A 19,862-nucleotide genomic window follows, 5' to 3' on the forward strand; every position below is an offset into this window, starting at 1 on the left:
TTACCCTATTTATTCACTTTATAAGGATCTTAGGGATAAAAAATTTATAAAAGGAGACTAAAGTAGCTTAATAGGTTCCCTAATAGATCTTCTTAATAAGCTGAGAGACTATTTTATTAGTTTCTTATTCTTTTCTACTAGAGTGAAGCTTTATTAATATACCTCTCTTTGTTTTATACTTATTTTTAAAGCTTTATACTATAAAGTAAAGTTATTATTTTATAGATTAAAATAAAATATAATAACTACTTTAATACTATCTTATATTACTAGCTACCTATTTAGCTCTTATTACTTATATAGATTACCTTCCTATAAATAAAATTATAGGAAAATAACCTTCTTATACTTTTAGCGTGTTAGTAGATATAGTAGCGTTTTTTTCCTTAGCTTAAATAGGTTCTCTTTTATTTAGATTATTTAGCTTAGCTTATATTTAGATTTATTTCTACCTTTTTACTTTTATATATCTTATTTAAGTATACCTAAATAAGATATATATTTTATATCTATAGTAAATAAGAATAAGTTAGATCTAACTAAGTATAAAAGCTTATTATTAAGACTAAATACCTATTTCTTTAAGCTAATAGTCCTTTATAGTTCCTCTTCTACTTAAGTTATAAGTATCTAAAGCTATAAGCTAAATAAAAGCTTTTATACTATAGGTAATTTTAGTATTATAAATAAGAAGTATAAAAAGTATATCTCTAGCTAAATACCTATAAGAACACTTATAAAATAATAATATAAGATAATAAGTAAGGGATTATCTAATAAAATAGCTAAGCTAAAATAGCTTATTTCTTTATAATTATAATATAGGATAATCACTTTATAAACTAAAAAGATAAAGCAATATAATGAAATCGACTTAGTTATATAGCTATAAACCTTCTAGCTACTCTATATACCTCCCCCTCTTATTTTATTCCTTAGCAATAAAGCTTTTTAGGAAGCTTTATTATAAACATAAAAAGGAAGTTCCTCTATCTTATTATAGTTAAGATTAAGAAGAAGCTTTACTATAAATAAGTAGTTTATAAATATAAATAACTTAAGGGTAGCTTTATACTTATAGATCTACTTCTCTACTATACTTATAATATCTTCTATAAAATCTAATACTTATATATAATACTGCTTTATAGTTTACTAGTTAATCCTTAACTTAGTAACCTTAACGCTAGTATATTTACTACTCTTCTAATACTTTTTCCCTTTTTCTATCCTATAGCTAAACTCCTTATAGACCTCTTTATTACTATATAAGCACTCTTTTAGAGTATCCTTATAGTAAATATAGTTTATATAAAGCTTATTAAGTATTAAAATATATTTAAAGTATAGTTTATAGACCTAAGTATTAGTTAAATTATCCTTAAAAGAGTAAGTATAAGCTTTATAGTAGTTATAAGGGATAGTATTATAACCTCTAAAAGTTTAAATAAAGAAGCTATAAGATATTACTAAATAATTAGGATTAAGGACTTTAGTTACCTAAAGTTTATAATAAGTTATAAGGCTACTTATAATAAATATCTACTTATAGAGGAGGTTAAGAGAAGTATTTAGGTAGCTAACTATATATAATAGGTATTTTATACTTATTATATTTTATTAGAATTATTTTATAACCTGCTTTATAAATATAGAAAGTATAAATAGACTAAAGTTTACTTTATAGTATATATTATAAAGTTATAAGAGTTTAAGTTTATATTAGATAAAGCTTATAAGGGATTATAAAGAGACCTATTAGCTAAGTAGCTAAAGATAATAAGGATATATAATAAGAACTTATTATTAAGCTTAAGTTATTTAATATAATATAAAGAGGAGAGTTAGACTTTATATTAATAGGGTGCTTCTTAGAATTAGTTAGTAGTTAGAACTTATAATAAGCTAGAAAGTATTACTCTTAAAGCTAGTTAGTATTTTTAATTATAATAAGGGGAAGTATAAAAGACTTATTAGTTATTAAGAATATAAGCTTTATAGACCTAAAGTGTAATAATTATTTACTTAAGGGATAATATAGATAGGTTATTAATAAAAGAAGGAAACACTACTTTAATAGCTTATAGAAAGGATATAAATAGATAAGTAAGTAAGGTGATTAAAGCTATTAATTTAATAATAATTATACTTACTCTCTTATTTTAAGCTTTAATTTACTTTAATAGCTGTTTTTTATTTTATCTTTAATAAAATAAGTAATTATAGCTACTTACTTATATTTATAAATTACTACTATTTTACTTATAACCTCTACTTATAAACTTTAAGTAAATAACTATATAATTACTATTTATATCTATAAATTATTACTAAATAACTATTATATTAATTACTCTTATTTTCTCTATTTTTTAATATACTTTCTATATATTACTCTAATACTACTTTCTCCCCCCCTCTTTTCTTATCTTACTACTTATATATTATACTATAACTAATTATATCTATAAAGTATATATTAAACTTTTCTTAAGAATTACTATATCTTCACTTTTACTTAACCTAATTAGTATAATATCTATCTAAAAAAGAGCTTTTACTAAAAGCCTTATTAAGGCTTATAAGATTAAGTAACTTATTAAATCTAAGTAGACCTTTAGAATTCTAACTTAGTTATACTTTTAGGTTAATTATAAGAGAGATAAATTAATTAAATATATTAATAAAATAGCTGCTTAGTTAGAGCTTATATACTCTAATAATACTCCTTCCCCCTTTAATAAGAAACCTATCTTAACGCTTATATAGCTATAGCTAAGAGATATTAAGTTATAATAATATTTTCTAAATAGATAAGGATTAATAATAACCTATTTAAAATACTTATAGTTATACTTAAAGATATTTAAAAGTATTATAGGCGCTTATAACCTCTAAAGTATTATCCTTATTACTATTATACTAAGTAGTAGTAATATTACTAGAGGCTTTACTATAGCTATATATTATATTAGCTAGAGAGTTAGGCTAGCTTTAGGATCACCTAGAGACTTTTTATAAGCAGACTACCTTATAATTAAAGGTATATAATAATACTATTTTGCCCTCTTTATTAGATACTTTATAATACTATTTAGTAAAATAGACTAAGTATAAGCTAAAATACTACTAAATACTATAATAAAGTAGATATTTATATATAATAATTATTAGGAAGATAGAGAAGCTGAGAATAGATTTATTATAATCTTTAGGAATATTAAGTATTTTTTTATTAGCTTCTTATTATATTCCTAATAAGCTTTATTCTAATAGCTTATTATTTTAGATATCCTATAAGTTAGTTCTATTTAGTATTCTAAGGTGATTATACTTAACTACTTTAGGTATTTTAATAACTTTAGTAATCTTAATAGCTTAAATAGAGTAGTTAAGGATATATTAATAGAATAGGTTTAGCATATTATAATAGAATTTAATAAAGTCTTATAGTTATATAGGAATATAAGGTTTAAACTTTAAAAACCTACTAAAAAGCTGAGATTATTATAAGAACTAGTTAGTCTACTTACTTTAGATACTATTATAAGGTATAAGATACTATATAATAAGTACTTAAAGTATATTAATAAAGGAAAGCTTTTAAACCTACTAAGTGAGGAATAATTAGTATTATTAATACTAACTATTAAGTTTATATTAGTAAATAAACTTCTTAGAAGTAGTTATACTATTTAGGCTTAAGATATAAAAGAGGTAGTTATTATTAAGCTTAGAGTAGTAAGAAGGTAAAATATAGCTATCTCCTATATAAGACACTTTTTATAGTAATTTAAAAGAATAAGGTTAGTATATTAGTTACTTTATTTTATTAAAAGTATTTTTTTATAGATTTAATTTATCTTTAGAATTACTTAAAGTAGGCTTATATACTTTTATAGCCTTATTAGAGCTTTATAGCTTAGGGAAGTTAGATTCTATTAAGCTATAAAGTATTATAGTGATTTAAATCTTAGCTTAAAGAGTTCTTTATAGACCTAATTTACTACTAGTTTTAATAATTTTAGAAGATAGGCTAGCTAGAACCTTATTATATTACTTAAAATACTAATTAATTTATATAATACTTAAGGTATTTTCTATATAGAAGACTTCTTCTAAGTTAAATATCTTATTATACTAATATATTTTATTATAAGAGATATCTATTATAAGGTTTAGATTTACTTATTAAATACTATATTATAAGATACTAATTAAGAAGAAGGGAGAGCTATTAATATAGACCTCTTTATAAATAAATATAAAGATAACTTATAGAATTCTAATATAGTTATATATTTCTTATAAGTTAAGTAAAGCTACTTTATTTATTTAGTAGTAGATTAGACTAATAAGAAGAGCTATTTTATAGACTTAAGCTTTAGCTAGTAGAGTAATTAGGAGTTTATTAATACTATTAAAGCTTTTACTACTTAGTATAAGCTACTTAAAGTGCTTAATAACTTTATTATTATCTTATTATAATATACTTAAGTAGTTAATTTAGTATAATAACTTAATAGTTATAGTTATAAAGTTTACTATATTAATTAGGTTTACTACTTTATTATAAAAAGACTCCTTAATATTTACTTTAGTAGTAATATTATTACTAATAAAAGCTTTTATTACTAAGACTTTTTACTTCTAGTTAGTAAGTATAAGTTATAGATTACTACTAAGTTTTATAAATATAAATTAATTTATAAAAATCCTTTACTCTACTTTATAATATAGATAGTAGTAGCTTACTTAAGTAAGATAGCTAAAAATAGAGCTATATAGCTATCTCTAAAGTAACTTCTTAAGCTACCCCTACTAATAAGCCTATTTTAGAGTTTTATAATAGTAATCTTACTCTTATTAACTACTTTATCTTTATTAGAAAGCTTAGCTACTAGCTTTTTAATCTTAGAGGGATATAGTAATTATAGTAAACTTATATTTATAACTCTTTATTATAGAAGTTCTATTTTATTATTATATAAGTTTTTAGCTCCTCTTTAGGGTTTTATAACTATTAATAACTATTCTATTTACCTTCCTAAATAGCTTATTTTAAAGCTAGAAGTAGTTAGTTAAGTAATATATATTAACTAGTATATTAATCTTTAAGCCTAAATAGAGGCTTATATACTACTTAAGACTTATACTTATAGATTTTTAAAACTTAGAGGATAAGAAGGATAAGTATACTATAGACTTAGATTTAAATAGGATACTATTTATATAGGAGAGGTAAGAGAAGAATAAGATTATAGGAATATATATTATAGGTTCTATTAGTAAGTATAGTATTTTTATATATATATAAAGATATAGGGAATTATTTTCTAGCTTAGAAAGCTAAGAGGGAAGATAATTAGGGATAATTAGAATAGGGTTTAGTAAGCTTATTAGATTTTTTTAGTATTTTTAGCGTTTAGAGGTTAGATTATTAGCCCTCTTTAAGGGGTAAGAAGTTAGTTTAGTTATAATTATTATCTTTATAGAAATAAGAGGCTTAATCTATTTATTTTTTAGTAGATTTTTAAGCTTTTTATTTTATTCTTTTTATTTTAGATCTATAAAGAACGTAAAGAGTCTTTTCCTTTTTCTTTTAAGATTATAGGCCTTAAAACTATAAAGTTACGTAGTTAAGGCGGCTCTACGCGCCTTTAGGCGCGTACGCACTGCTGTGCTGCATAGCTCTCAGCCACCTGGCCTACGACCATTTCAGTACCACACCCGCCTTCTTAGATTAGACCTAGGGCAGAGTCTGCGAAAAGACCTTATGGAACGCTTCGTGCGGCGGTGCTTATATTACTTACGGTACCGACGACTCTCCAGATGGTGGGCAAAGGATACAGAAAGCGTCGAAAACACTCGCATGTCGGACAAGAAGGCCTACCAAAATACCGTCCTGATCGCCGAGGTGATTTCTCGATTCTTCATGGCCGGGTTGGTCGGAATCTTCGTGGTGATCCCCTTGGCGACACTTTCATACCAGAATAGTAAAGAAGTGCAGTTGGGCGTTATAGCAGCATGTGTTGTGACATTCTCATGCCTAGTGTCTGCCTTTCTAAAAGTCAGCAGCGTGGAGATGATGATGGTGACAACTGCTTATGGCGCAATTCTCACTGTTTTCATGTCAAACGTTTGAAGAAGATCTCATTCGGTCGGGAAAAGTCACAGGGAAACATTATAACTTTCAGTAATCAACCATACTTATATATTGATTCACATTCCCACTTAATCGTGACTTTGAATGGACTTCATCCGTGAATTGAACTGGACTCAACATTCTCGTCCCTGAGACTCCCAGCTGTCTTGTCTCAGTAAATATGCCTGTCGTGTGCATTTCGACATAGGACAAAACCTCAGATGAGGTTCACTTGTCCGTGGCGGGTTTCGACATGTCGATTCCCAACAGGGCGCCTCCGATTTGGAAGCCGAATTTGTCCGGCCCAAAGTTCCACCTCTTGTCGGCATCGTCTCCGGAGCTGCCATTTTGGGCCTGGGAGGACGATATCTGTGTTTCAACACGATAATCCTCGCCTGAGACGACTTTCATTCCTCGAGGCTTGAAAAACGTTTCATTCCATCGAGCGAGCTCCTCGCGCATGCGGCTGATTTGCTCCTCGTATTCAGGGCCTTGCGTAGCCGCCGGTGGCTGCTGCCCTTTCGAATCCGCTGGAAGGGGTGTGCCGCCGGTGGTATCAGAACGCCCGGCTCTGACGAGGCTTGAGGTAAAAGCAGCCCAGTCTTCATGTTGGATGTCGCGACTTAGCCACAACGCCGAGGGCTCAGGGTAAGCGAAGGTGAATGGTGCTGATCCTGGGATGAGGTTGATAAAATGTGCCGTTACTTCCGAAGGCAATGGAAAAGGTGGGGGTCGATTGATCGGTTGCGTAGCAGTGTCTGCAACGTAGGGAGGAGGTGGAACGTCCTCGCTGGCCATGGTATCTTGTGGTAGGGCTTTCTGTGGATGCGGATGAAAGTTGAGAGTTTGAGGTAATTGCTTCTCGAGAGAATTGAGAAGAATGACCGGCTTGGCGGCCCAATAAGTAGTCTTCTGGGCTGAAGGTCCAGACTCAAGGATGGTACCATTCATACTTGAAGCTAAACTCTTTGAAGTTATCACCTTCCTCATTCTGTTGGTTTGTTGGTCTGTTGGTGCAGGCCACATCAGCTCGTGGCGAACCTAAGTGCTGTGCCGCAGTTCACAGGATAGCTGATAGAGGGCCCCTCATCGAGCTAATGTCGCATGATAAGACCATTCGGCCTGTTTCGGGTGGTAGAATGCAAAGTCATAAATGAACACTTACTTCACTGACCTTGCACCATTTTGAAATAGACCGCAAGGGATTCAACATTCCGCTTGTCGTAATTGGCAAGAAGACTAGTCTGTGGGAAGATAGCCGTAGAGTGATCTATTTCATCCTGAATCGTTAAGTGTATGTGCATTAGCTACTTGAGAGTTCTTGTGACAGACGGCAGCCCAGTTCCCCTAAGACGGTTCCATCCAATCATAATCACTACAGCGAATTCATCTAAGAGAACCGAATGACAACTTTGTTCTCCAAGTGATCACTATACCGACGGTAGTACTCCGGGGCCTCCTCAATTCCAATTTCAGCCGTGACAACGAAGCTCGGCTTGGCGACCCCAGACGCGATCAAGTCGAGTAAAGGCGGTGCCTGAATCAAGGGCAGAACGATACCGCTTCCGACGGACAAGCTCTTCCTCCACAGTGAGGCGACCGGTACGGCAATATCCGCAGGTAACGTTCCTGCGTAAGGTGCCCCTTCCGTGCTGTTCGCCCCGCCGTTATAGACGCCGCCAATTCCCATTCCTCCATAGGAGGCGGTGACTGCGACCATGTTTTCTAGCACAATCCCATTGTGGGGTCCTCCGGTAGCATTGACAGATTCAAATCCTACACAGTCAACGCTGCGAGCGACGCCATCAGGTTCTTGTCTAAGGATAGCCCCGACAGGATCCTCCTGAGAGAAATCGATGGGGATGGCACCGATAGACTGGGCTTGCTCAAGGCGGCTAGCGATGCGATCAACAACATACACTCTGGAAGCACCGCGCAGCTTGGCAGAGTAAGCAGACAAGAGGCCAACGGGACCGGCGCCAAAGATCGCAACTGTATCTCCAGCTCGGAATCCCGAGTATGTAAGTGCATGCCATCCGGTTGTGAACACATCCGCTATCATGAGATAGTCGAGCTCGGCGGTGGTGTTGGTGGAGTTGATCGGAATTGGAATGACTGATTGGTCGGCAAAGGGGACTCTCGCGTATTCAGCTTGTCAGTGGGCAAGTATGGTCAGCTTTGACAGTTCTTTTGAAAAGATGACATTTCTCGTATTTTAAAAGTAAGAACGTTATGCGGATGCAAACTTACCTTGCAGGCCGCCGTAGTTTGGGTTACCAACGCCGAAAGACAGAGGATGAGAAGGACCCCAATGGCCATCGTCAGCGTTATCTGGGATAATGACATAGTCGCCAACCGAGAGGGATGTCACAGAATCCCCGATGCTCGAGATGTAGCCCACGGCTTCGTGCCCAAACCCATAGGGAACTTCGGGAGAGCCACCAAATCCATGATACATGTGGAGATCTGACCCGCAGATGGCGGAAGAGGTGATCCGGACGACAACATCTGTTTGGTTGACGATAGCTGGTACGGGCAGGTTGATGACAGAGACATTGTAAGGCTGGCCGAACCAAGCAACGCCTCTCATCATGATTGAATCCGTTACATTGAGCGCCATGGTCGTTAGAGCAAGTCGTTGTTTTCAGGGGTTCGTTCACGGTGACAGACGTGTGCGTGACTGGCTCGACAACTTGAGAGGATGCTGATGTTTAGGTTGCTTTGAATTGTGAGGATTGAGTAGCACGCATATGGCATTTTTATACGTCTATATCGCCAAGAGCTGCTTGCTTTAGTATGCAATAATGAATATGACAAGATACCGGATTTCCATCATGATAGCAGCTATTGTCCGCGACATGCTGACTACCACAAGCGCCACGTATGCATGATCGCCAGCCGATGCTCTAGTGTCTTCATGGGCACACCCTTCTACAGTTATCGTGGCCTGTTCTGAGGTTGACTGCGGTACGAAATCTTGCCCGTACCGTAGAAGAGGAGAAGTCCATGCTGGCTGCTGACGCGGGGTTAAGCATAACTCCTTAGGATGTGGAGTGATAAGTTACATACACTCACTGACATCTTCTTAGCTTGAAAAAGCGAAGAGAAAGACTGGGGTTTGACCCACTATTGATAACTATTGTCTAGCGATTAATTACGCGTCCTAGGCAGTGCAAACGTCAACACAGAGGTCTTGTCATACCCGCGTTGTCGTTGTTTTCTTGATTCTTACAGTCTACGGGTTCAAAACGGGAGTTTCGACCGGTTCCGTGAGGAACTACATGCTCACAAACCCGAATCTCCGGCGTGGCCATGACCACTCACCCTCTCCTCCATTGAGCGCTGCAAAAACAGCGGATAGTTGCATTGGACAGGGTCTTAGTACCGCACGCAATGAGTTTGGATCATTTTAGACAGAGTCGCCTCTGTCTAGGCACCTACTTCAGAAATGGGAGGCCCAATTGTGTTCGATAACTGCCAAATACGCGCTTTGTTTCCAAGGCCTCCAACATGACATTCAGGTTTTAATTAAGGCTAGGTTATTGCACGGCGCGTGGGGGTAAGTTCTTCGATGCAAAGTTTGCCAACCTATTGGTCCCATGATCAGCATGCAGACTGTGGTATAGTCAATAGCATATCGCTGCATACCTGCAAATACAGAACACGCAATCTGAAATTCTGTAGCATTCGCAAGAGAATTATCATTCCGTGATGCCTGGTGAACTAACTACTAAGTTACTGAGATTATCAGTCTTAAGCCCACAATACGTCGTTGAGTACGTAGCTCGTGGAGGACGCTTTGTTTGATGATTGTACCATCGGATCTCTTCACACCTTGAGAGGGGCGGTAAGGGTTCAGTAATCAGCCAAAGCGCTTGGTTTTGGAATAACGAAAGACATCCTATGGAAGCTAACCACGGCCAATCGCCGGAGAAAACGCTCCTCAAACCAAGCATAAGGTAAGCTAAACCCATTCAATGTCGAAAAAAAAAATGTTCCCCCGATGTGCTGTCTCACGGGATGACGTATCGCTGACCAGAGTCTGGCATGCCGCGGCTACTCTGCGACCGGGGTTTGCGCTATTGGCTGGGCTAATGATGCAACTTTGCCAAGAGCCGCCTTAATAGGGCTGCAAAATCGGCGCGCAGAATCTAGCTTAGCACAGCAGCCGCGATCTAGGTAACATCGACAGCCGATGTTCACCCAAGAATGTTCCATTTTGCCTTGGAGAAAACCAGCGACTCTAACGCTCTGAAGCCGACGTCTTACATGTGACCCATGTTGGTGCTGCAACGCACGACCAGTTCTTCTGCCCCTGTCTGCCCTGTAAACGAAGCGAATCCCGACCCGCCCCCTGCGAACGTGGCTTCGAACAATGACATCAATATGTCGAACAGGATTTGCGCTCCTGGGCGCTGAGGCGTCATCTTTCCGACGGATGAACTGCTCCATAATGTTAGGAGGATCTGCGCTAGTGACCAATCATTCTGCGAGATAGAGGTCACGTCGATCGTAGCGCAGCCACATCAGGGAGCTTGAGGTGCTGTCGCGTACGCGTTAATTACCCCTTGCCTGTGAGATCAAGCGAGATCCACATGCGCCTGTGGGTTGACTTCCCTTGAACAACACCTGAACTTATCAGAGTCGCGGTTCTCTTTTGTGAACAGTCCCTCAGTCACATAGTCTCGAGAAGAACAAGACGAAAATGACGAACCTGCCGACAATAACACTCGACACCACGCTCGCCGACCTCTACCGGCGAGCGAGCCCAAAGAATGCGAACAAAAAGATAGCGCAAGTTCTCTGCGGAATCAACTCCGCCTCCGAGCTTAGCGCCAACGTCCCTCGAAACGCGAAATACTTGTATCAGGACAGCCCTTTCAACTCGATTCCAAAAGAGGGATCAGCCAACGGCCACGCGGGGGACAAGAAGCAGCAGCAAGAGCTGGCCGTCAAGTATCTATCATTGATACCGCAGCGCGACGCCTTCATCAGCGGCGACACGGCTGTTGTCCTCTTCAACATCGATGAGACGGAGAAGCAAAAGGCCCATGACAAAGATGAAGCCCACAAGACCATTTCAGTTCTCGCCAAAAACCAACGGCCAGATCTCATTTTCTGCCCCGGCCCATCAAAGATTCCCATTAAGGACGCTGGTATCGACCTAATTGCATACAAGTTGGTTCTAGATGGCTTGGAAGACTATGACCTCATTGTCCCACCTGAGACGCACTGGTTCCTCAACTCAAAAGCCGCCCTGGCCGAGTCTGGGCTGCCGACGCCCAAGTCGAAGATTGTGGAGCTTGATGGACTCGCAGGAGAGGCACGACTGTGCTGCACGCTGTGCAAAGGTGACACGGCGGAGTTCGTCATTCCTCAAGCCTGCTCAGGTGCTCGAGGTGAATGGTTTGAAAAGCAGAGCGAAAAGATCTTTGCCGACCTCAAGGCGCATCCCCTTCCGTTCGTGCTCAAGAACCAACAAACGTTTGGTGGGGCGGGCACCTACATCATCAATACCAAAGAAGACCGAGAAAAGGTCGTGCAGGATTTCAGGGACGGCATCCTTCGGAAACTACTGTCTTCAGTCACAGATTCCAATGTCCACCTGCGCCCTGCAGCGCTTGTACTATCGGACCTGGTTGAGAACCCCGTTGGAGATTATGGTCTGACGTTTTTCGTCACTGACGACGGGAGCGACCCCATTTTTCTCGCGGCTTCGGAGCAAATGATTGATGACAACAAGGCCTGGATTGGTAGCACGATCAACTATGCTCGACAGGACGAGTTGAAGAGGAAGTTTGGCGCTCTGGTCAAGAAGATTGCAGTTTGGCTAAGGAGCCATGGTTACGTTGGACCCGCTGGGGCTGACGTTCTTGAAACGGCACCAACGACAAACGGACCAAAGCCAAACGGCCACACAGCAAACGGTTCAAGACAGGAAGAAGACTTTTCCTATTTCCATGTTGTTGATCTCAACATTAGGACATCCGGGTCTCTATGCCTCCCTCTCCTTCAAGGTCACTTTACCAGCCGTGGCTTCTGGAGTGGGTCCTCATTCTCCATCAGCTTAAAGAAGACACGGGCGGAGTTTATCAGTGAGTTCAAGGAGGAGTTTTTGAGTGGGCAGATGTGCATCATCAGTTGGTACGAAGACCCAGACACCGGCGTCAGCTTGGCCGACGTAGCGGTGGGTGCTGAGGATCAAAAGGGTCTGAGAAAGGCGATGAAAAGTGTAAGGGATGCAACGGATGAAGTGACATTCTAAAAGCATCATTAATCAGATCATAAATATGCAATTTAGACGGTGTTGAGGTTAATCGGAACATTTCTGTAGAGCGTGGATTTCCTGCCGCATAACGCACGCACGTAAGCCCACGTACCGAAAAGGTGCGCCTCCAGCCGGCAAACTGCGAAGAAAAAAGGTAGAGGGGAAGGAGGTCATGGCTTGGGCTTTCTTTTGTCTTCCTCTCTTGCAACGTTTGTTTCTCAGCTTTCTTTCTTGCCCATCCAACACGCCTCAGCTTGCTCCAACTTCGCAAAGAACATACGCCATGTCCACCAAACCCACGCAGAATGATCGCCCTTTCGATGCGGTCATCTTTGACCTAGACGGTACTTTATTCGACCATACTCATTCCGCGATACAGGCCATGGCAAAACTGCAGAGTATGTGGCCCGGATTAAAACAATTTCCCATCGAATTGCTCAACCTCGTTTACCAACGTGCACTTAATCGCGCCTACGATGATTATCTCGCAAACAAAATTACCTACGAAGAGAAAGACATCGAGAAGGTCCGGGATTTCTTCACCTCTCTTCGTCTTCCAACTCCATCACAGGCTGAGATGGAAAGGTTTCGCGACAGATATAAGGCAATTTACCGAGCCGCATACAGTACAACCACCTACAGCCTGGAGACCCTGCAACGATTGAAAATTATGGGAATACCTGTCGTCATCCTCACAAATGGACAACAGAAACACCAGGTGGAAAAGGCGGCTGCTCTTGGCATACTTCCTCTCGTCGACTGTCTGATTAGCTCAGAGATGATAGGATACAGTAAGCCGGATAGGCGCGCATTCCAATTTGTCATCGACATGCTAGGGTATGAGGCAGACCGAATTTTGATGGTCGGCGACTCGGCCAGAGCAGACATCACGGGGGCTTTGGGAGCGGGGTTGCGCGCATTGTTGTACGCCCCTGAATCACACGATAACTCGGACTCGGACGATGGAACGAAGATTGAGAGTCACCGCGTAATTCGAAATATTGAGGAAGTTTTAGACTTTGTCAGACCTCTAGTCTAATAGGATGGGAACGAGCGTTTACACTGAACAGCTGCGGACTAAAATCTCAGAACAAAGTCGCTAGGATGCCTGGACTAGTGGTCTTCAACATTTGCAGGCAAGAGTCTTATTAGTTAAACCAACTAGGACAGTCTTGGAATCAATGTATATAAATGTACAAGCACGTCTGGTATCCTGTTACAATACGGAGGCAGATTGGGCAATAATCTTTGCAGCAGCTACCTCTGCAATGCCATACGCAGCCGTCTGAATGTGACCAGAGAGAATGATGGGAATGATGCTGTTGTCCACCACGCGCAAATTGGTAGTTCCATAGACCTTAAGATCGGCATCCACAACACCACCGTCATCTCGAGGCAGAAGAGAGCAAGTGCCAACAGGATGGTAAAAGCTGTTGACCGTGTTGACTGCAAACTCGCTGAACTGCTCATCGGTCTGGACACCTGGGCCTGGCTCAGTCTCGGCCTCCCACATCGCAGAGATAGGGCCCGTCTCGGCGATCTTGCGCGCAAACTTGGCACCCTCCGCTGCAGCCTTGATGTCGTGTTCGTTGCTGAGGTATTTGGGGTCGATGATCGGCTTGCCTGTCGGGTTGGCCGGGTCGATGTGCACATTCCCGCGGCTGAGGGCGTGCATGACAGTGCTGAAAACCGTGATGAACTTGCCGGAGCCAGGGTACCCAGCGGCACCAACGTGGTTGGCCTCGAAGATGAGCTCGTAGTCCGGAACAGCGTCGTTCTTGAGGAACTCGAGCTTCTTCTTGTCGATAGGGTTAGTGCTAGCGCCGACGGCAGTCTCGGCGAGAGCAATGATGTCGGCCTGGGCTTGGCTGTCGACTTGACCCCAGTTCAGGAAGCCGTAGGCAGCCGAGGTGTAGTCGTAGAGAGAGACCTCTCCATCCATCCACTTCTGGAGCTCAGCGGTGGCGTTTTCGCCGCTGGCGTCGAAGATGAGGTTGTCGAATGAGTCGATGCCATCCTTGAGACGGTACACGTTGGAGGTGCGGATGTGGTCTTGGTAGTTCTCGCCAACTCCAGGAAGGTCAACCAGAGGTGTTACTCCGGCAGCTTCAAGCACTGCGGTTTGCCCGATACCGGAAAGCTCGAGCAGGCCAGGGCTCTGCACAGAACCGGCGGAGAGAATGACTTCCTTGGTAGCATTGATAACACTTCCGTCAGCGAGCGTAACCCCGGTGGCGACATACTCGGTCTCGCAGGCCTTCTCGAGGTTAACCTTGACAACCTGAGCACTCGTCTGAACAACGAGGTTAGAACCGGCGAGAGGCAAGTAGCTGTTGGCACTGTAAGAGCGGCTGTAGTCGACGTTGTTGATGTTGGTGCCCTGGAACATGATGCCGATGGGATTGCCGTGCATGTTGCCCTCCTCATTGATAGGAAGACCAAGCTCACTACCGGCCGGCTGCCATGTGTTGAGAACATCATAGATGACGCGGTTGTACGTGTTGCGGATAGGACCGGTGCGACCGCGAGTATCCTTGTCTGAGCCGGTGAAGTTCTCCGACTTGGTCATGGCATCGATCATGACGTCCCAAGTCCAGCCTTCGCTACCCATCTCAGCCCATGATTCGTACTCCGGGGACGAAGCACGGTCGTAGCAAAGGTAGTTCATGGCCGATGAGCCACCCAAGACCTTGCCGCGGTTAACAAGAATCTGGCGACCGCCGAGACCGCTCTGGTCAACCGTGGTGAAGTTCCAGTCAAAGTTCGTTCCCAGGATAGAGCCTCGTAGACCCGGAACGTTGATGCGGAGCTCATCGAGGGCAGATGGGCCGGCTTCAAGAAGCAAGATCTGGGCATCCGGCAGGCCTAGACTCAGGCGTGTTGCCAGAGCTGATCCAGCCGTACCTCCTCCCACAATGACCTGTATGGAGTGTCAGCTGCATCATTGAGGCAAGAGAGGTCGGTAGATGGACGTACATAGTCGTAAGTCTTGTCCTGGGCCGAAGCGACACCAAACAGCAGGACAGCTGCTGGCCAAGCCTTGGAAAACATCATCTTGGGCAAAGTAGAAAGAGTGACGGCCGTTGATGATGGAGGTTGACGCAGGATTGTGGCTGGGTGGTCTGGATGGTCTGCTTACTGGATGGGTGGGCGGGTTGTTTTTGTAGATGCCGACGATGGCTCACACTTCACGTGGTGAAGAGCCATCGGGCTGGGTATCTCGGTCGACTAAACCGCTTATGGGAGGAGATTCTGCAATCGAAGTCGTTTTTCCCATTACGAATGCTTTATTCATGCGCTCCTATGTCGGATTGGGGGCTTTCAAGACGTTTACCCCGGGAACCATCCGGGCGTCCCTATTGGGCAGAGAATACCTAGTAGATGTCAATAGTATGGGTATTCTAAGCTCATTGCTCACCAGGTACGACTTCGACCGCAGTTCCATGCGGAGACTTTGGAGAAAATCATGCTGTCAGGGACGCGACCTTGGTTATTGCTCCAGACCCAATAGCTGACATATGCTGCAAGCAAAAGCACCTGGTTTATGTGCGGCGCTAATCCTCCCCTGGTAGACAGAGACAGTACTTGGCGTTGAGGCCTACGAATAGACAAGGTTAAGCGACATTACATCGGAGATATCTTCCTGTGCTGTCATGCCACAAAGACTGCGGACATGTACGGGGACCGCAAGTTTTAATGGCCTGACTTCTTCGAGACTGCTAACATCATTTCACCAATCACCATTATGGTTAGTTAAGTAAGGAAGTCCCTATCAACACAAATAGTGTCAAAGGAGGCGCACGCTCTGTTGGGTGTTGCTATCGCTTACTGCATGTGCCGACACATCCATCGAAGAGATGGTAACGACCGGCAAGATTCTTCCGGATAGAAAGTCCAGCAAGACTTCTCCTCAAAAAGGATGGTGCGTGAGGAAGAGAGCTACTTGCATCAGTGCGCGAAATGCGGCTGTCAATTGTCAGGCCCCATGGATCTACCCGCATTCCGTTCTCCCATATTCCAGCAGACCCGTCAATGTTGCCCGAGGCGGAGCAGAGGCGGGACTGACACCAACAGACGAACACGTCCCCGATCTCCAGGTCAGTGCGGACAGGGTAACGCTCACCAACATCGAGGGCAACCCCACCACGTCAAACGTCCCCTTCGGCTGGAGGGCGATGCTTCGTATTCCAGGGTGACCCCTGTCAGCGAGTTGCGAAGAGGGGCGGCGGAGGGCATCTCTGGGGTTAGCGCCAACGGTGGCCTTCGGAGGCGGGTCCCGCTGAGAGGAGACAGTTGGATTAAGAATAAGACTAAGCCCTGTCTGTATGGGGCGAAAAAGAAGGGTCAATTTGGGGATACCAGACTTCACGAAGAGTCTCCGTCAGTGTCGCAACGAATGCTCTGGTGATCGGAGTTGTGCGTGTTGAAAAAGTAGGTGGCTTGCGAAGGATTCTGCACTATGAAACTCCACTATCTTTCTCTTCTTCCAAAGGAAACACACCATAAGATCTCTGGTATGATCGAGCTGTGGCGTTGCACCGTGGGAAGTTGTTGGAACGCGTATTCACTCCCCTCTGATCTTCCATTGGCCCAAGACCCTTACTCTGCATTTTACCCCGGGCCCAATTCCCCCGCTCGACCCCGGCAGACCCCATAAAATGCATTTCTTCATCGAATCGAAAGATGACCCAGGATTTGGAGAATTTCGTTCCAACAAGTTTATCTGCAGCGCAGTATCATTAGCGACAGCGAGTATGTAATCCCGCCAGGGTTGTTCCCTCTTTCGTCCACTTCAAGACACTTGGCCCGGTCTCAGTCGCAGCAGACACTGCTAGGCTAAATCCTGACTTCTACCGACAACACGCTACTGCATGTGTGAGGCACATCTCGCGGAACAGGGTCCGTTGAAGCAGGTTGCCGGTTTAGCCAGGATCGAGGTGCGCCTGGGTTGTTTTTATGATCAGATTCTTCTTTCCTCAGCCATCAAAGACAGGCAAGTAGGCAATCTGGGAGTGGCAGGAACCATGCATCTATCGCCGGGATCCAATGGTCTTTCAGGGCAAAGGGGAGTTAGCAAGGTGCGTCTCGTTGGAACCCACCAGGTCGCATCTAGACTATCCCATACTTCAACCCCTCGAAGCTCTACGCAGAAAGGGGCCCGAGCAAACGCACCGTACAGACGCAGACTGTCATAATGAACATCGTCCGTGCGCTGTCGTATTGATTGAAATAACGTAAATGCAACCTTGGATGGATGGACGGAACGGCCGAAAGAAGAAATTGAATCGGCCGAGCTTTGTATGATAACGAAGGAATTAGAAGTAAAGGGGGGCTTGATGGCATCGCCACATGAGTTTACAACCTGTGTCCTTGACGACGTAGAAGAAGATTCGGTAAGGGGCCCGTTCGAAGGCCGCATAAAAAGTAGACGTGGAAGTCGATCTTGGTGTCAGACATGAGAGCTGCGGCGATGCAGGATGCAATCGTATCTTTAATTAAACCAAGCCACTTTCCCTGAAGAACCGTTGAAGATTCGGGAAGTTCGGGACATGAGAGGCACGGCAGGGTTGAGGCTCCTGAGCAGAAATCTTGTTTTCCACTGTATTGTGACTGCAGCCAGGAACGGGCAGTCACACTAAACCCAGACTCAAATGAGACGAACCCTCGCCATAGAGATGCAGGTGCTTCCGTTCCTGCCGTCTCGGCTACATCACCCCTGCATGCAGAGACACACTTCGCCATTCTCTGGATCAGAGTAGAAGTCTCCTCCGAGTGTTGCCCAAACACATAGAACATTGCCCCTCTGCAGGAGACGCAGGAGGTGATTCACGGTCGCGAGATGGCCCCCAAGGTTATGTAAAGGGTTCGCCTTTCTGATCGTCGAGATCTTCAGTATAAGGCTAAGACGTTGGCACTGACCTGGGTCCTTGAAGATCAAGACTGGATCTGTGGATCTTTTGATCTTCCCCTTTATCGTTTTCAAGTCTCCGCCTGGCGTCATCTCTAGACGCCATGGCCGCCACGCCCGCTGTGATTCGCACTGAATCAAACGGACATATTGTGAGCGGTATTGCGATTGGCTTCGTCGCTGCTTCAGCGGCCATTCTCTCCCTCAGACTCTATACACGACTAGTGCTTCTGAGAACTGCTGGGAAAGATGACTTGAGTATCGTGATTGCAGAAGTGAGAGCAAATCGAGTGTGTATTCTCTTCAAGTACACGACGCTGACCCTTTGGATAGTTATTCGCAATCGTTGTGACAGTTGCAACCTGTCTTGGTAGGTTTCTCACTTTGACCCCTCCGCGGCAACGCTGACAGGCCACTGCAGAGGTCAAATATGGCATGGGAAGGCATGTTGAGAATGTGTCTCTGGAAGAAACGCTCCAACAGCTCAAGGTAAGATAAGCTCTTGTGCACAAACTCCTGACCGGTCCCCAGTGACTTACCACCGATCAGTTCCTGCTTGTTGCTGTCCTCCATTACAATATGGGGATGAACGTCGTCAAGGTTTCTTTTCTCTTCCAATACCGACGCGTGTTTCCTTCAAAGGGGGTTCAGAGAATCTGCCTTTGGGCAATGGTGTTTGTTGTCCTGTGGGCATGCGCTCAGGCAACCTTACTCGGCACATCATGCCTGCCCATCTCTATCATCGTTCCCAGCACCGCGAGCTTCTGTCTCAACACGCTCCCTATTTGGTATTTCTCTTCAGCCATGAGTATGGCAACGGATATTATGATCTTTTGCATCCCCTTGCCGTCCGTTCTTAAGCTACGGCTCCCTACGAAGCAGAAGGCCATGTTGTTTGGAGTCTTCTCTCTCGGCTTCTTGTAAGTGCCAGGCTTCCACTATAGCTGCCAACCAACTTCTCTTCTAGTAATGTGCAACTAATGTTGGTGGGTAGTGTGTGCATCATCTCCGTCTACAGAATGTTCACCCTCCGCACCGCCGTCTACAGCGAGGACCCTCCCTGGGAGAACATCGGCGCCGCGATCTGGTCCGCCATCGAACTAAATACCTCCATCATTGCCGCCTCCCTGCCGACTCTCCGGCCGTTGCTCGCGAAGTGGCTTCCAGGAGCAGGCCTGTCGTCTGCTCACAAGAGCGGGACTAGCGCCTACCCGCGATACGGGAGCTCATCAGGGATTGGCCGCAGCAACTTCAAGGAGCTAAAGAGCAACAATACTCAAAGGGAGGTCAGCACCGAGGAGCTTGTGCTCAAGGATATGATAGCCAGCCAGTCGAGGGCTGTGCCTGCGGTCTACTCTCATGTGACGGCGGAGCCGAAGACAGGGCATGTGGGCCAGGAACTGCGGGGAGACTTTAGGAACCAGATAATGGTGACGAGAGAGACTACCATCAGGCAAGGTCGTTAAATAATGTGGACTATTGGCGAAGGTCTATGAGGATCTTTCATGGCAGCATCTTAGGTCCTATCGCGCAAGATCACG

General features: G+C 43.1%; 5 protein-coding genes across 5 annotated transcripts; 2 read left to right on the forward strand and 3 right to left on the reverse strand.

Moving 5' to 3' along the window:
- Positions 1 to 6,373: 6,373 nt before the first annotated feature.
- On the reverse strand, positions 6,374 to 7,096 carry CGCS363_v002159 (uncharacterized protein; the record flags this gene model as incomplete). The annotated part of the gene is made up of 1 exon (XM_036634008.1): positions 6,374 to 7,096. The coding sequence occupies one exon, from the start codon at positions 7,094 to 7,096 to the stop codon at positions 6,374 to 6,376; it is 723 nt and encodes a 240-aa protein (XP_036500330.1).
- Positions 7,097 to 7,535: 439 nt separating this feature from the next.
- Positions 7,536 to 8,765, reverse strand: fdh-2 (S-(hydroxymethyl)glutathione dehydrogenase; the record flags this gene model as incomplete). Its single annotated transcript, XM_036634009.1, has 2 exons — positions 7,536 to 8,296; positions 8,396 to 8,765. 2 exons carry the CDS (start codon positions 8,763 to 8,765, stop codon positions 7,536 to 7,538), a joined length of 1,131 nt encoding a protein of 376 aa, XP_036499274.1.
- Positions 8,766 to 10,850: 2,085 nt separating this feature from the next.
- Positions 10,851 to 12,410, forward strand: CGCS363_v002161 (uncharacterized protein; the record flags this gene model as incomplete). Its single annotated transcript, XM_036634010.1, has 1 exon — positions 10,851 to 12,410. The coding sequence occupies one exon, from the start codon at positions 10,851 to 10,853 to the stop codon at positions 12,408 to 12,410; it is 1,560 nt and encodes a 519-aa protein (XP_036499273.1).
- A 1,219-nt stretch (positions 12,411 to 13,629) lies between these two features.
- Positions 13,630 to 15,467, reverse strand: citC-1 (Dehydrogenase citC; the record flags this gene model as incomplete). Its single annotated transcript, XM_036634011.1, has 2 exons — positions 13,630 to 15,333; positions 15,390 to 15,467. The coding sequence occupies 2 exons, from the start codon at positions 15,465 to 15,467 to the stop codon at positions 13,630 to 13,632; spliced, it is 1,782 nt and encodes a 593-aa protein (XP_036499272.1).
- Positions 15,468 to 18,425: 2,958 nt separating this feature from the next.
- On the forward strand, positions 18,426 to 19,787 carry CGCS363_v002163 (uncharacterized protein; the record flags this gene model as incomplete). Its single annotated transcript, XM_036634012.1, has 5 exons — positions 18,426 to 18,596; positions 18,655 to 18,691; positions 18,743 to 18,810; positions 18,871 to 19,241; positions 19,316 to 19,787. 5 exons carry the CDS (start codon positions 18,426 to 18,428, stop codon positions 19,785 to 19,787), a joined length of 1,119 nt encoding a protein of 372 aa, XP_036499271.1.
- Between the last annotated feature and the right edge of the window lie 75 nt (positions 19,788 to 19,862).

The sequence above is a fragment of the Colletotrichum siamense genome (genome assembly GCF_013390195.1).
Source record: "Colletotrichum siamense strain Cg363 chromosome Unknown KSG_Cg363_contig02, whole genome shotgun sequence".
Taxonomy (NCBI): Eukaryota; Fungi; Ascomycota; class Sordariomycetes; order Glomerellales; family Glomerellaceae; genus Colletotrichum; species Colletotrichum siamense.